The sequence below is a fragment of the Staurois parvus genome, unplaced genomic scaffold (assembly GCF_062004578.1).
Source record: "Staurois parvus isolate SC_StPar_1 unplaced genomic scaffold, SC_StPar_1.0 ptg000132l, whole genome shotgun sequence".
NCBI lineage: Eukaryota > Metazoa > Chordata > Amphibia > Anura > Ranidae > Staurois > Staurois parvus.
This window is the reverse complement of record NW_028317928.1, coordinates 3453840-3471798: the sequence shown is the minus strand read 5'-3', so window position 1 is coordinate 3471798 and position 17959 is coordinate 3453840. Positions and strand designations below refer to the sequence as shown.

At 45.5% G+C, this 17959-nt stretch overlaps 1 protein-coding gene across 1 annotated transcript in view; it reads left to right on the top strand.

Moving 5' to 3' along the window:
• Window positions 1-17959, top strand: part of LOC149466176 (uncharacterized) — a 48436-nt gene that overhangs the window by 22033 nt on the left and 8444 nt on the right. The window contains exons 8-9 of the mRNA XM_089672711.1: window positions 4396-4534; window positions 14674-14788. Coding sequence (XP_089528837.1) covers window positions 4396-4534; window positions 14674-14788 — 254 coding nt within the window. The remainder of the gene's footprint in view (window positions 1-4395; window positions 4535-14673; window positions 14789-17959) is intronic.

Below are 17959 nucleotides of genomic sequence, written 5' to 3'. Positions count from 1 at the left end.
TTGTCACAAGGTACAAGGCTGTTGTGACTAGCCCTGTACCATGTGACCTCTGTGATCATTCACAGATTTCACACGTAGTAGGCAATGATGCTAGAAGTGACATCTTGCTTACTACTCTTCATGTGATCACTGATTGGCCAATCAGTGATCATATGATTGGGACCTTGCACAGAAGTCCAGTACAACGATCTGTGTTCCACTGTGTCCCAGGGAGCGCGCACAAGCAGGGGGCGGGGAGGCCGTTTATAAACAGCCACCCGCCCCTGCACTGCCACCATCCAGCCGTTTATATACATGGGCCGGACGGGAGGTGGTTAAAAAAAATAAAAAATAAGTTTACAATCACTTTAGGTTGTATTCCCACTTTTTGGAACAGAATACATGTCCAGCTCTTATTGTATCTAAAAATAGACCTAATAAATTCAAAAAGGATTTGTAAAATGGTGTGCAGTATTTTCTTTGTTATGACTGATGGATAACACTGGTTGCTCATTGCTTTCCCTGGTTGGCTATAAAATGGATGTCAGGAACCGTGAACCTAGCGGAGACAGAAAGTAATGTAATGTGTAGCTCCTAATTTTTTTTTATTATCAAAGGAAAACTGGCCGAAATAGTAAAAAAAAAATAATTTTTCTTTTATTTAGCTGTGTGTTTCTTGTTACAACCATAACCTACCACCAAAGAACAACCCAAAATAAATTCTCCAGCTCTTGATAATCGCAACAATACCATATATGTGTATGTTATTTGTTGTTTGTACCCGTAGTACAGCCCAGAAACAATAGTGCGCATTTTGTTTTTGTCTTTTTTTTACCTAAAACACACTGACACACCGCACAAAGGAGCAGATACCGGTCCTGCTGATGGGTTAAGGACCTTCTACGGCCCTGTCCAGCTCTCCTAGAGTAACTGCCTGTCTCCTGGAATCTCCTCCATGCTCTTGAGTTTGTGCTGGGAGACACAGCAAACCTTCTGGCCATAGCACGTATTGGTGTGCCATCCTGGAGGATTTGGACTGCCTGTGCAACCTCTGTGTCAGTAACCCGGATATGACCAGAAATGTGTGGACTGACACAGGGAATAGCAGTCTTCAGGAGTGATGAAAAATATAATTTATTGTGAGCTACACCAGTGTATAACAACATACAGTTCAAACAAGCCCAAATAACAAAAACCTTCACCCAATATATATATATATATATATATATATATATATATATATATATATATATATATATATATATACATACAGCAATCCAGCATAGAGGAAGACAGAACACGTAGCAGGGGCTCAAGGGCACAATACACCAAGGCACTGATTGCAGGCCTGGTTACTGCTTAAATACACCTCCTGCAATCAGCCTCAGGTGATGGCTTGATTGCAGGAGGTGAGATCCGGCAGAGCAGCAGGCACCGGGTCATCCGGCGGAGCAGCAGGCACCGGGTCATCCGGCACCATGTCATCAGGCTGGATAGGATCATCAGGCTGGATAGCAGGCACCGGGTCATCAGGCTGGATAGCGGGCACCGGGTCATCAGGCACGGGTCATCAGGCTCGACAGCGGGCACCGGGTCATCAGGCTAAATAGGATCATCAGGCTCAACAGCGGGCACAGGGTCATCAGGCTCGACAGCGGGCAGAGGCACATCAGGCTGGGCAGCGGCACATCAGGCTCGACAGCGGGCACTGGGTCATCAGGCTGGACAGCAGGCAGAGGCAGATCAGGCTGGGCAGCGGGCTGAGGCACATCAGGCTGGGCAGCGAGCAGAGGCACATCAGGCTGGGCAGCGAGCAGAGGCACATCAGGCTGGGCAGCGAGCACCGGGTCATCAGGCTGGGCAGCAAGCACCGGGTCATCAGGCTGGGCAGCAAGCAGAGGCACATCAGGCTGGGCAGCAGGCACATCAGGCTGGGCAGCGAGCACTGGGTCATCAGGCTGGGCAGCAGGCACCGGGTCATCAGGCTGGGCAGCGGGCACCGGGTCGTCAGGCTGGGCAGTAGGCACCAGGTCATCAGGCTGGGCAGCGGGCACCGGGTCATCAGGCTGAATGGCAGTTATTGGTTCTTCAGGCTGCATAGCAGGCACCAGGTCATCAAGCCGAATGGCAGTTATCAGTTCCTCAGGCTGCATAGCAGGCACCGGGACATCAAGCTGGATAGCAGGCACCGGGACATCAGGCTGGGCGACAAGCATCGGATCATCCAGCTGTGCGATAAGCATGGGGTCATCCGGCTGGGCGACAAGCATCGGGTCATCCGGCTGAATAGCAGGCATCGGGTCATCAGGCTGGGCAGCAGGCAGTGGGCCACCAGGCAGGACAGCAGGCAGTGAGTCATCAGGCTGGATGACGGGCAGCGGGTCATCAGGCTGGATAGCGGGCATCAAGGCATCAGGCTGGATAGCTGGCATCAAGGCATTAGGCTGGATAATGGGCATCAATGCATCAGGCTGGATAGCGGGCATCAAGGCATCAGACTGGATAGTGGGCATCGGGTCGTCAGGTGGGATAACAGAAGGCGGGTTCTCAGACAGCAGGTTGGCCGATTTGGACACTGGCAGGATGGTACAGGTTGGAAAGAAATTTCACTTCTTCTTGGGTTTAGTTACTGAAGCACTGCAAGTAAATGCAGGACTGTAAACGGAGGGAGCAGCTGAAGACAGAGAAGAGCTGAAGGATGGAACAGATAAGGAAGCAGATGCTGCAGAGGACTTCTTTACAGGGTTAAAGGCAGGATATGTGCAGCCAGTAGGAACAGGGTACTAGCATGTGGTTGATGGCAGGGTATACTGGGCTGTAACTGGGGGTGCTGTCGGGAATGCAGGAATAGAGCTTTGAGAAAATGAATTAGAAGCAGGACTGGGTTGTTGCAAGCTGACTGAGGCTGGGTGTAACAAATCTGAGCATGTCTGTAGTACTGGTTTAACAAAGCTGAGCTTACACATAGCCTGTCTGACCAAAGACTGCACTGTGTTTATACAATCAACTAGCACATGTTATGAACATACTGAATAATGCTCAAAGAAACAATCCGGATCATCCTCCAACAACCATACCAGTGATTCTACTTATTCTGTACTGAATGGCGGAGAAAAGTCATCCCTGCTTTCAGGGGTACTGGACAGAGCCAACTCAGCACAAGCCTGAATCAATGGCTGCACCTCAGAAAACAATCTGCCCTGATCTACTAGAGAATGAGCAACCCGCATGCACTCTAGCAGCTGATCCCTGGCCCACTCCCTCAGAATCTTATAGCAGTATTCTCTATCTTCTATTGCTAGCAGAGACAAGTACACAACCTCCTCAGGATGCATCCTTCACAAAAACCAAGCCAAGATGGCTTCCCTGTGCAGCCACTTCTGGTCAGGACTGGCCTTGGTGTTATGTCAGTAACCCGGATAGGAACAGAAATGTGTGGACTGACACAGGGAATAGCAGGCTTCAGGAGTGATGTAAAATATAATTTATTGTGAGCTACACCAGTGTATAACAACATACAGTGCAATCAAACGCAAATAACAAAAACCTTCACTATATATATATATATATATATATATATATATATATATATATATATATATATATATATATATCAATCCGGCGTAGAGGAAGACAGACCACATAGCAGGGGTTCAAGGGCACAATACACCAAGGCACTGATTGCAGGCCTGGCTACTGCTTAACTACACCTCCTGCAATCAGCTTCAGGTGATAGCTTGATTGCAGGAGCTGAGATCCTGGCTGCTGAGAAGCACTCTCTAGTAGGGACTGGTACTGCAGCCCACAGAGCAGGTGAGCCACAGCACCACCAGTGGTGAGCCCTTTCCTGACACTCTGTAGGGTCCAGGTATGGCTTCATGCTATCAGTAGTGACACTGACCCTAGCCAAATGCAAAACTAGTGAAAAACAGTCAGAAAAGATGAGTAGGGAAAAAAAGTCAGTGACCTCCACCTGTAAAACCACTCCTGTTTTGGGGGTTGTTTCACTGTTGCCCTTCTCATGCACCTGTTGATAATATCATTACCACCAAAGCAGCTGAAACTGATTAACAACCCCCTCTGCGACTTACCTGACCAGATCAATATCCCAGGAGTTTCATTGACTCGATGCTAGACTCTGATTACAAAGTCTTCCTTTAATTTTTTTGAGCTGTGTATGTTCAAAACTGCTATATATTCCCTTTACACATCAATATTTCCTCCTGGATGGACAATACAGAGGATACTCCATCATCTCTCCAAATGGTGATGAGGTCAACACGTCCAGTTCTTCAGAAGAAAGCCCCATTGCTCTAAATCTTCACCCAGCTCCTCACACTGTAGATCAATCATGTGAACCTTCTATACATAGCGTCATTTTCAATTAAAATCAGCCTCCTGTCCTCCATCTCACAGCTCGTAAAGGGGATAAAACGTTCCCATGTTCTGAGTGCGGTAAATGTTTTATGGAGAGAGCAAAGCATATGGAACATCAGAGGACTCACACAATGGTGAAACTTTATTCATGTTTCAAATGCAGTAAAGGGTTTTCCTGGCAATCTTCACTAATGACCCATGAAAAGGTTCACATGGGGGAGAAGTCCTTTTCCTAGTCAGTGTGCGGGAAATGTTTTTTTCACAAAAGACTTTCTTATTACGCACAACAGGATCCACATAGGCGAGAAGCCTTTTTTTGTGTTCAGAGTGCGGGAAACGTTTTAGTCAGAAATCGGATCTGACTAGACACCAGAGAACTCACACAGGGGAGACCAGATATAGAGAATGCAGGGTCCGGTAAGAGCAGATACAGTGAATGCAGGGTCCGGGGAGAGCGGATATAGTGAATGCAGGGACCAGGTAGACCAGATATAGTGAATGCAGGGTCCGGGAGAGCGGGTATAGTGAATACAGGGTCCAGGGAGAGCGGGTATAGTGAATGCAGGGACTGGGGAGAGCGGATATAGTGAATGCAGGGACCGGGGACACCGGATATAGTGAATGCAGGGTCCGGGGAGAGCGGATATAGTGAATGCAGGGTCCGGGGAGTCCAGATATAGTCAATGCAGGGTCCGGGAAGAGCTGATATAAGGAATGCAGGGTTCAGGGAGAGCGGATATAGTGAATGCAGGGTCCGGGGAGAGAGAATATAGTGAATGCGGGGTCCGGGGAGATCGGATATAGTGAATGCGGGGTCCGGGGAGATCGGATATAGTGAATGCGGGGTCCTGGGAAAGCAGATACAGTGAATGCAGGGTCCTGAAGAGAGCGGATATAGTGAAAGCAGGGTCCGGGGAGAGAGGATATAGTGAATGGAGGGTCCGGGGAGAGCGGATATAGTGAATGCAGGGTCCGGGGAGAGCGGATATAGTGAATGCAGGGTCTGGGGAGAGCGGATATAGTGAATGCAGGGTACTGGGAGAGCAGATATAGTGAATGCAGGGTACTGGGAGAGCAGATATAGTGAATGCAGGGTCCGGGGAGAGCGGATATAGTGAATGCAGGTTCCACGGTTTAGTAACACTTTAAATCCCCTTTCTTCCCCATTCTGATGCTCAGTTTGAACTTCAGCAAGTCGTCTTCACCACATCTAGATACCTAAATGCATTGAGCTGCTGCCATGTGATTGGCTGATTAGCAATTTGTGTTACCAAGCAATTGAACAGGTGGACCTAATAAAGTGGCCAGTAGGTGTAAACTTAAACTGGAGCTTCAGTCTCCCCTAAAAAATGAAAAGTCAGCAACTACAAATACTGTAGCTGCTGACTTTTAATATAAGGACACTTACCTGTCCAGGGATCCAGTAATGTCCTCACCTGAGCCGATTCTTTAGTTGGCTTCGGGTACTGGTGCCAACATCTTCGGTAAGGGTAAGCGGCAGTGAAGCCTTGCAGTTTCACAGCCAGTTTCCTACTGCACATGCACAAGCCGTGCAGTGTGATTGGTACTGCAGTCTTCTGGGACCTGTGCATTTACTTTTTTTTTTCAGGTATCTATACAGTGCCATGAATGTACATCTATATTGTACACAGGGGCGGACTGACCATTTGGGAACTCGGGCACATCACTTAGTACATTCACATCAATCCCTAACCCTCAAGGGGTGTACAATCTAAGGTCCCTAACTCACATTCATACATACACATACTAGGGACAATCCTGACAGGATCCAATTAACCTACCAGCATGTCTTTGGAGTGTGGGAGGAAACTGGAGTACCCGGAGGAAACCAATACATGCACAGGGAGAACATGCAAACTCCAGGCAGGTGGTGCTGTGGTTGGGATTTGAACCAATGACCCTAGTACTGCCAGGGGGGAGTGCTAATCACTTAGCTACTGTGCTGCACAAGCAGTGTAAGTATCTGAAACTGCCCTGACTGCAGCCTCTTGTACTCCTTGTACAGCAGAGCTGGCGTGTAAGAGGAAGATAAGAGCCAATCAGCTTATGTTGAACAGAAGCATGTTGATAGGAGGAGAGAGCAGAGTTACAAAGAAATGAGCCTATCACTTTGATGCCTCTCCTTTTACTGTCCAGGACAACCTGGGCTCAGAGGAGGTGAGATTATTAATGCAGGGCATCAGACTAAGAACTCCTATCAGCAGGAAAAAAGTATAGTGTTTATATTGCTGTATCCAGGGGAGTATTTACCACAAGGAAGTTGCCTAGGGCAGCATTTTTCAGGGGGGCAATGCTGCCCCCCGGAAGAAGGGACAGAAGAAGGGACATGGGGTCCAGCTGAGATCCGAGAGAGGCTGCGGGCTGCTTGATGGTGTATGCAGACCTCGACTCTCATTCCCAGGGATGTCCGGAGCTGTAAAGGTGAGTGTCTCTTTCTTGTCCAGAGGGGGGTGGGGGGTTGGTTGATGTCCAGTGTATGGGGGGGTGATAGTAGTGAAAGGCTCTCTTGGTTGATGGGTTGCAGGGGGTTGTTGGTCAATATCAGGTGTTCTCTGTAGGGGAGGAATTTGGCAGGGGGTGGTGTTGGTCATTGTCAGGCTCTCTCTGGGGGAGGGAGTTAGTGTCCAGTGTATGGGGGGCGATGGTAGTGGAGTGAGGGTTGTAGGGAGTTGTTGGTCAATATCAGGCTCTCTCTGTGGGGGGGGGGTAGTGTCCAATGTATGGGGGGCTATGGTAGTAGAAGGCTCCCTCGGGTGGGGGTTGCAGAGAGTTGTTGGTCAATATCAGGCTTTCTCTGTGGAGGGGAGGGTAGTGTCCAATGTATGGGGGGCTATGGTAGTAGAAGGCCCCCTCGGGTGGGGGTTGCAGAGAGCTGTTGGTCAATATCAGGCTCTGTGGGGGGGAAGTGTACAGTGTATGGGGGGGGGGCCTATGGTAGTAGAAGGCTCCCTCGGGTGGGGGTTGCAGAGAGTTGTTGTGGTCAATATCAGGCATCAGGCTCTCTCTGTGGAGGGGAGGGTAGTGTGCAGTGTATGGGGCAGCTATGGCGGTAGAAGGCTCCCTTGGGTGGAGGTTGCAGAGAGTTGTTGGTCAATATCAGGCTCTCTCTGTGGGGGGGTAGTGTAGTGTAGGGGACGATGGTAGCAGAAGGCTCCCTCGGGTGGGGGTTGTAGGGAGTTGTTGGTCAATATCAGGCTCTCTCTGTGGGGGCTGGGTTGGTGGTTGGGAAGGGAATGGTGTGTGTCTGGCTCCTTGCTGGAGGGGGGTGTTTTTTTTTTGTCTGCGGGGAGGGGGCCTGGTTTTGGTTATTGTCAGGTTCTCTCTGTGGGAGGGAAGCCAGCCTTTGTGTAGCGCACTGGCTGTATCATATGTGTGGAAGGTCTATTACCCCATGGTTTTAGCGTGTCCCCGGTCTACCTTCTCATTTGTGTTTCAGATGCTGGGTGGCAGGGCAGGGTTTCTGATAAATGGACCGCCGTGATTGGCTGTCACAGCAGTTACATAACCGGAATGCTCCTGATCAGTGCCAGAAGCGTGCACGGCGCGCGCGCTCTCAGCTCAGTCCTCAGCGACCTCTCAGAACACAAGATTTCAGTCCATGGTGGCGTATTGTGTTACCAATGGTTGGTTTGGTGACTGTGGTCCCAACTACCTTGAGATCCTTCATAAGCTCCTCCCGTGAAGTTCTGGGCTGATCCCTCACTTTTCTCATGATCATCCTTACCCCATGAGGTGACATGTTGCAGGGAGCTCCAGACTGAGGGCGATTGATGGTTATTTTGTATTTCTTCCATTTGCGAATAATCGCTCCAACAGTTGTCTCTTTCTCACCAAGCTTCTTGCTGATGGTCTTGTAGCCCATTCCAGCCTTGTGCAGGTCTACAGTCTTGTCCCTGACGTCCTTTGACAGCTCTTTGGTCTTGCCCATGGTGGTGGTGAGGTTTTAATGGAAGAATGAGATTCTGGGGACAGGTGTCTTTTATACACATAACAAGTAGTCGTTAGAAGCCCCTTCTTACATTGACAGGACTAACCTGTGTACCACGTGAGCACATAGCCAGTCTGTGGGAGCCAGAATCATTGCTGGTTGGTAGGGGATCAAATACTGATTTTACTCATTGAACTGCAACTCCATTTGTAACATTTGTTTTTTCTGGATTTTTGGTTGATATCCTGTCTATATCATTTAAAATACACCTATGATAAAAATGATAGACCTTTCATTTCTTTGTAAGCAGGCAAACATACGAAATCTACAGGGGATCAAATATTTTTTTTTTCCCCACTGTATATGCATGTGGCCAGCGCCAAGAGGTTAAAGCAGGGTTACACCCAAAAGGGGAAGCTCTGCTTGTCTGCCTTCAGTTCCCCCATCGCTGGCACCTTTTGGGGGGGGAGAGTGGGTACCTGGTTTAGGCTTGACGTGGTGACGTATTTCCGGCGTGGCGGCCATCTTGGTACACCTGTGGATTCAGCTGTACACCCAAACAGATATATCCTCATCTGAAAGCATGAGGTTTTTTTCTTGAACTGGCTGCTACGTAAGTGTAATGCAAAAAATGCTGTTTGTCCCTATGGTATAATTAAATATACTACACTATGGGAGGATTCCTTTGTCTCATTTGAGAGATTGATACTACAACTTTTCCTGGAGAAGAGCCAGTGTGGGAATATTGGTCTGAGAAAACTGCCCTTGGAGTGTTTCATTGCCTGGAGGATCCGTGAGAGGGATCCACTACTGCTCTTTGATCCGCAAGGGTCGAAGGGATGAGGTGAGAGGCTAATCCAGATGGTGGTTGGATTCTCAGATTTGGACGCACTCAGAAATTTGCACGAGTTTCACCTATGGTCACTAACAGTATTATTTGGAAGCACCATTTACTGTTTTGTCACCATTAGTATATATATATTTTTTGGACTTTGAGATTTCATTTTGTTTGTACTACTATTATTACCATCATTTCACTTCACAATAGGCACGTGGGATTGCACCATATATATGTGTAATTTTGCTTCATTCATATATATATGGATGGGGTTTTTCATACATGTTTTTCACAAGTTTTGAGCTATTTACTTTATTTGTGTTAATGATATTTAACGAGCACGTATTGATATGTATTATTAATGTTGCCATTGTTATCTAATTTCACTTAATTTGTTGATTTAAGATCCCTCATTCACATAGTTGCATTATTTGAATGTAGCGCTGCATCCCTTATTACTTTCATTGTATATGGTCACTGGTATATGATTTGATGTTAGCAGCTTTCTTTGGGATTTAGACACATATTTATTTTGTTTAAAAATTTCAAATAACACTTGGGAGCGCAGGAGGTTCACACCATCATGGTTTTTGCAGGTACCTGCTCCCACTTCCGGCTCAGTTCACTGCGGCAAACTGACACAGAAGTTCGGTCCCTCCTCCTTCCTGTGCAGCCTTTTGGGACACCTCACAGGTCTCAGAAGACTGCAGCCTATTCACAAAGTGCAGCAAACTTCGCCCATGCACAGTAGGAAACTAGCTGTGAAGCTGCAAGGCTACGCTGCCGATTTCCCTTAGTCAAGATGGCGGTGCCAGCACCCGATAGCTGATTAAAGAATTGTATCAGGTCAGGACACCGCTGGATGCTTAGACAGGTACAGTGCCTTGAAAAAGTATTCATACCCCCTGAAATGTCCCCCATGTTGTCATGTTACAATGTATTTATTGGGATTGGATGTAATAGACTGGCACAAAGTGGCACGATTGTGAAGTGGAAGGAAAATGAGAAATGTTTTTCAACATTTGTGACCGATAAATCTGTGAAAAGTGTGGCGTCATTTGTATTCGCCCCCCTGGAGTCAATACTTTGTAGGACCACCTTTGGCTGCAATTCCAGCTGCACATCTTTTTGGGGATGTCTCTTTGCACATCTAGAGAGGGCCATTTCTGCCCATTCTTCTTTGCAGAATCGCTCAAGCTCTGTCAGATTGGATGGAGAGCATCTGGGAACAGCAATTTTCAAGTCTGGCCACAGATTCTCTAATTGGATTTCGGTCTGGACTGTGACTGGGCCATTCTAACACATTGATCTAAACACATTCTAACACTTCACTTGAACACATTCTAACACTTTGATCTAAACCATTCCATTGTAGCTCTGGCTGGATGTTTCGGGTCGTTGTCCTGCTAGAAAGGGAACCTCTGCCCCGGTCTCAAGTCTTCTGCAGATTCTAACAGGTTTTCTTCTAAGATTGATCTGTATTTGGCTCCATCCATTTTCCCATCAACTCTGACCAGCTTCCCTGTCCCTGCTGAAAAAAAGCATCCCCACCACATGATGCTGCCACCACCATGTTTCACGGTGAGGATGGTTTGTTCAGGGTGCTGTGCAGTATTAGTTTTTTGCCACACATAGAGTTTTGCTTTTAGGCCAGAAAGTTCCATTTTGGTCTCCTCTGACCAGATCCCCTTCTTCCACATGTTTGCTGTGTCCCCAACATGGCTTCTCGCAAACTGCAAACGGGACTTCTTATGACTTTCTTCCAACAATGGCTTTCTTCTTGCCACTCTTCCATAAAGGGCAGATTTGTGGAGTGCACGACTAATAGTTGTCCTGTGGACAGATTCTCCCAGCTGAGTTGTGAATCTCTGCAGCTCCTCCAGAGTTCCCATGGACCTCTTGGCTGCTTCTCTGATGAATGCTCTCCTTGCCCAGCCTGTCAGTTTAGGTGGACGGCCATGTCTTGGTAGGTTTGCAGTTGTGCCGTACTCATTCCATTTTCCGATGATGGATTGAACAGTGCTCCGTGAGATGTTCAAAGCTTGGAAGATTTTTTTATAACCTAACCCTGCTTTAAACTTCTCCACAACTTTATCCCTGACCTGTCTGGTGTGTTCCTTGGCCTTCATGATGGCTGTTTGTTCACTAATGTTCTCTAACAAACCTCTGGGGGCTTCACAGAACAGCTGTATTTATACTGAGATCACATGACACACCGGGGGACTCTATTTACTAATTAGGTAACTTATGAAGGCAATTGGTTCCACTAGACACATTGACCAGAGTGAGCACGGCGACCATTGAGAAGCACACCTGGGACACCTTACCAGAAGAAGAAGCCTCAGATTATTATTATACAAGATTTATATAGCGCCAACAGTTTGCTCAGCGCTTTACAATATAACGGGAGACAATACAGCAACAATACAGTTCAATACAGGAGGGATAGGAGGGCTTGATCCTTGGAGCTTACAATCTAGGAGGGAGGGGCTGGTGGTACAAAAGGTAATAACTGATAGGAGGAATAGAAGATTTGGTTATCAGTTGAAGGCGGAACAGGCTTCCCTGAAGAGATAGGTTTTCAGAGATCGCCCAAAAGTGGGCAGAGTAGGCAGATAGTTTGGGGTAGAGGGTTCTAGAGGACGTGGGGAGGCTCTGGAAAAGTCCTGGAGACCAGCATGGGAGGAGGAGACAAGGGAGCTAGAGAGCAGGAGGTTATGGGAGGAGCGGAGAGGACGGTTTGGGTGATATTTGGAGGCAAGATTGGGGATCTCATTGGGGGCGGAGTTATAAATGGTTCTTCTCATTGGCTGTGCTGACCAATGAGGGCTTGCAGCACAGGCAGCAGGGAACATTATGACAGCTATGCGGTCTTGTGGGGTAGGTAGGACGTTTGGAGTTAGCTCATCTTTTTTCATGAAAAGGACGACTTACCCTTTAAGTGTAGGATCCTAGCATCTGCTGACCACCATCCTCCTCCATGTCCACAGCTCCTGGCAAAGTGGCTTATGCAGGCCATACATGATTCGAATTCCGAACTATTTTTCGTCCGAAAATCGGAAACATCGTTCACTCGGTAATCCGATAGCGCCTTCAATGATTTTTAAAAATCGGCCGAACAAGTCATAAAGTTCACCCCATATAACAGGTGAAACATCTGTTCCTTCCAGGTCACGGCTCGTGCGCATATTCTTTTCAGAAAAACGATCGTACGATTTGATCATCATGGAGTCGAAAATCGGTTGTTTTTCACAAATTTGCCAACATGCCCGATCACCGAAAAGGGTCAGAAACCAAGAAAATCAGCCGGTGCCATTGACCCACTAACAGAGCAAAAATTGGTCGAATTTCAACCCTTGTATGGGCGGCCTAAGACATCAACCCAGATTTGTGGGATTCTCATCTTCGGGACTACAGATCTCCTTGTCCATGAATGGTTTGGTCCTTTGGTAAGAGGACTAGTTCTAAAAAATCCTCTTTTACCGTAGAGTGGATAAGAGCATCTGGACTTCTCTGCATTGGATATGGGCAAGGGGCATGAAAGGTAAGTACAGTATGTGACACCAGAAAAAGGAGCTTTCTGATCATGTGACCACTGTGACTGCCAATCACAGTGGTCACATGGTTGGAATGCCTGCATCCTGGCATTTAGAGCCTCTTAAAGGGCCAGGAGGCAGCGGTGGGAAGGGTTTAACTATCAAAAATGGTGTACTAGATTTTTTTTATTAAATAATAATAATAATAATAATAAGAAGAAGAAGAAGAAGAATATTAGTAGTACTAGTAAAAAATAATAATATAGTTGTAGCAATAATATTAGTCATAGTAATAACAGTAGTAGTAATAATAATGCTAAGAATAATAATAGTACTAGTAAATGTAATAATAATAGTCATAGTGCTCCAAAGATATCCTGGTAGGTTAATCGGCTGCTGGCTAAAATGGCCCTAGTATGTGTATGTATGAATGTGAGTTAAGGATTGTACGTCCCTTGAGAGTTATTGACTGATGTGAATGTACAATATATATGTAAAGCGCTGCGTAAAATGACAGAACTATATAAGTACCTGAAATAAAAAATAATAGTAAAAATAATATTAATAATTATAGTAATAATATTTTAAAATAATATAATATATATCTATATCTATAGATATATATTATTATAAGTCATAGCAATAATAATAATAGTAATAAAAATGACAGTTGTAGCAATAATAATAGCCATATAAATAATAGTAATAATAATAATAATACTAAGAATAATTGTAGTACTAGTAAAAATAATAATAGTGGTAGCAGTAAAAATATTAAGAATAATAATGATAATAGTTGTAGCAATAATATTAGTCATAGTAATAATAAGAAAAATAGTAGTACTAGTAAAAATAATAATAATTATAATAGTTGTAGCAATAATAACAATGGCATTTTAATTTTGTTTTGGTAATACTAATAATATTAATGATAATACTAAGAAAAATAGTATAACTAGAAATAATAGTAGGAATAGTATCAGTAATAATAATAGCTATATAATAATAGTAGTAGTGATAATATTAATAATAATAGTCATAGTAATGACATATATAATAGTAGTAGTACTAGTAATAATAAAATTAAAAGTCATAGCAATAATAATAGTAGTAATAACAATAATTGTAGTAATAATAATAATAGTAGCAGTAAAAATATTAAGAATAATAATTATAGTTGTAGCACTAATAATAATAGCAATGACATTAGTAATAATAATAATTGTTGTAGCAATAATAACAGTAATAGTACTAGTAGTGATAATAATAGCCATAATATTAGTAGTTGTAGTATTAATAATAATAATAGTATTAGTAAAAATAACAGTCGTAGTTGTAGTATTATTATTAATGATCACAATGGTTGTATTGATAATAATAATAGTATTAGTAATAATAATAGTCATAACAATATTAAAAATAATAATAGTACTAGTAAAAATAACAATATTAGTCGTAGTTGTAGTAATATTATTATTATTAATGATTACAATGGTTGTATTGATAATAATAATGGTATTAGAAATAATAACAGTAATAATAATAGTCATAACAATAATAATAGTAGTAGCACCAGTAAATATAATAATGGTAGTAGCACCAGTAAATATAATAATAGTAGTAGCACCAGTAAAAATAATAATGGTAGTAGTATTACAAACAATAATTATGATGACTATTGAGAGTACTGCCCTACTCCTGGTGTGTGGCTAATACACGAGTTGTGTGTGGTCCAAGGGTGCCAAATCCCTGAGGCGCATGGGCAGTGGATCTCAGGGAATCCTAGGGAATTTGACGCATGCGCAGTAGTTGTGAATGCATCTTTTTGTCCACCGTCCATGTGCTTTCCTTAGGTTTCTGTCACTTCAGAGAACATAAAAGAAGCGGATAACTCCTCGTGGCCGGAGTGCTTTCTCTATGGCTACAAAATCCACTATTTCAGTTGAATATTAAAGAACGGTTTCCTATTATCTTTGTAGTTGTCCCCAGTGAAGGAAGGTCGGCGGCCATTTTCTTGAAGCCCACATTTGTGGCAGAATGAAAACTGCAGCAGTGGGAGAATCCTCCTGGTGGGGGTGTGAGTGTGGAGAGTGTGAGTCCAGTGAGGAGGTAATAATGTCTTCTTATTATGAGAGAAGGGGGTCCCAGCACTGTATGTGGGCTTGATGGGGGGGATCATATCACCTCCTCTGATGGGGGAACATTGGATGGGGGGGCTCTGCTGGGGGTGGTGGAGCTGGAGACGTATTCTCTGGAAAGCCGCATCCTGCATTTTGGAAGTTTGGTATCTCACATACAGGAAGTAGCATTTTCTGTAGTCCAGGGGGCAGGGTCTTCTCTTTGGCCACACCCCTTGGCAGGCACTGACATGGAGCCAAGCTCTGGACAAGGCACAAGCATGGAGGAAGCAATCTCCAGGCACACCTGGGAGCTCTTTTACCTGCCTTTGTGTCCATCCAGTCCTGAGATTTCCCTGTTGGACGGGGCAGTACACCAGATTTTTCTCTCCTAAATACCGCCTGCAGTGCTTATCCCTCCCTCCACCTCTGATTGGACAGGAAAAGGAGAAGCAGCAGACGGATGAGCTCCTCTCTCTTTCACTCTAATTGGTGCTGCTTCTCCTTCCTCCCATATGAGCTCTTCTGTACAGAAACTGCGGTACTAGGAAGGGGGGCCCTGCAGGAAGAAGAATCCTTTCCCCAAGAAGAGACCACATTTAACTCCTTGGTGCCGACGGGATGCAAATGTGCGGCCTCTCGGTGGCTGGGCCTTGGCTGCATATTTGCGCACCCGATATAAACAATCGCATTGAGCGCATGCATGCCGTGCGTTTCCCTCACAGAAAGCTCCCAGTCGTGACAGCCAATCAGGGCAGTCACATGACCCTTAACCCCACCCCCCTCCAGCATTAGAAACCCCTTAGAGGGTGACACCAGGACCAAGGGGTGAAGATATCTTGGATCTCAAGAGCAAGGAAACACAGAGCACTCACAGAGGTTCTAACGTTTCCCCACTCTATCCAGAATCCCCATAAAAACCTCTCCTACTCATACCACCCAAGGCCCACCTCTCATCTTAGACCCCCCTCCTCCTCAGACCCCCCCCCCCCCAGACTGCCCTCTTATCCTCTAACCCCTCTCTCCTCCTCAGACCACCCAAGGCCCACCATTCATCTTAGACCCCCCTCCTCCTCAGACCCCCCCCCCCAGACTGCCCTCTTATCCTCTAACCCCCCTCTCCTCAGACCACCCCGAACTCCCCTCTCCTCCTTAGGCCCACCTCTCCTCAGACCCCACTAGACCCCCTTCTGTTCCTCATGACGCCCTCTTCTCCTGAGACCCCCTCTCCTTTTCAGACCCTCCTCTCCTTCTCAGACCCCCCTGATACCCACCTCTCCTCCTCAGGCAACCCTCTTTTCAGACTCCCCTCAACTCCCCAGACCCCCCAAAACTTACTTTGACGCCACTTTGGATGAGTGCGACTTTGTCTTTGACCAAGAATGATTGTGCTGCACACTTTTGTGTGACTGGAGGATTTACATGGAAGTCTATAACCCTCAAAACGCATGAAAGTCAGACCAAAGTAGTCGCTGCGACTTGAAGTTGCACAGCTATGAATGTTACTCATTGGGAATCATGGGGTGCGACATGTCATACAATTTTGGACCCCAAGTTGTAGAAGTTTGAATGGGCTTCATTCACAGTGTGACTTGATGCGACTTTGGAGTGACTTTGATGCAACCTTGGCTTTGATTTAGAATGATTGTCTGTGCTGCACACTTTCATGTGACTTTGGAGGATTTACATGGAAGTCTATGGCCCCCAAGACGCATGAAAGTCAGACCAAAGTGGTGCAGGAACTACTTTCAAGTTGCTGCGACTTGAAGTTGCATGGATATGAATGATACTGGGAGTCATGGGGTGAGACGTGTCATGCAATCTTGGATCCCAAAGTCGCACAAGTGTGAATGGGCTCTTATTGCCCATCCCTTGTGATAGCATGGGTCATGACATGTCCTCTTTATGGGTAGATCTGGGCTTTATTAGACCCCATATCTCTCCTCTGGCCTCCAAGGCAGCCAATCAGTCACATGCTTTATACCTGGCTGTGTCTGGTGTGACAGACCCAGCCAGGACAGGGGCTTTTGGAGGGGACTCTTGCCTACTGACTGTGGGTCCTGGTGCTTGAGGGGGCTCTATTCTGTGAGAGGTGTGTGCCTGGGGGATTAGGTTTACTACGGGTTCAAATCCATGTCTCCCCAAAACACACAGACTCTGAGAACTGGAGGTCCAGGAAACAGATTTGGGGTCTCTGCCCAAACCAACATTGACTGCTCCAACCCCCTCCTAGACTCAGAGACTCAAAGCAGAAGATTATAATCCACTCAAAACAACCCGATGTCAGGGTCTCCCGCTGTTATGTGTACCTGTGTTTGCCTATCCTGTCCAGGTATGGAGTGCCTTTCTCCCATTGTCCCCATGGTGTGCCTCCTAGGTGTGAATTTCCATTAATTGAGAAAAACAATTGTTTCTGTCTGTTTGCTAATCCTCATGGAGGTTCCTCCTGGATGTGATTAGTCTGGTGTCTACTTTACCTCCTTACCCAACCATTGTGGGATGTTTACCCCAATGTGTAATATTTTGTTTTTATTGTTCATGTGGGGACTGCCCCTATTTTTCAAGTGTTATGTGCTTACCGTTAAGTGTCTTTTCCCCATTGTGTGTCTCCTAGGTGTAAATTCCCATTGGTAATTGAGTCACCTATTGTTTCTGTCTCTCTGCTAATCCTCCTAGAGGTTCCTCTTGGATGTGATTAGTCTGGTGTCAACTTTACCTTGTTACCTAACCATTGTGGGATGTTTACCCCAATGTGTAATATTTTGTTTTTATTGTTCATGTGGGGACTGCCCCTATTTTTCAAGTGTTATGTGCTTACTGTTAAGTGTCTTTTCCCCATTGTGTGTCTCCTAGGTGTGAATTCCCATTGGTAATTGAGTCACCTATTGTTTCTGTCTCTCTGCTAATCCTCCTAGAGGTTCCTCTTGGATGTGATTAGTCTGGTGTCAACTTTACCTTGTTACCTAACCATTGTGGGATGTTTACCCCAATGTGTAATATTTGTTTTTATTGTTCATGTGGGGACCACCCCTATTTTAAAATTGTTTAAAAACCTGTATGTCTGTTCAATAAAGATATTCCTTTGGTTTTACTTCAACATCTTGTCTTTGTACAATGCTTGGTGTAAAGGGCTGGTTTTGGCTATCCATCTGCTGGAAGGGTT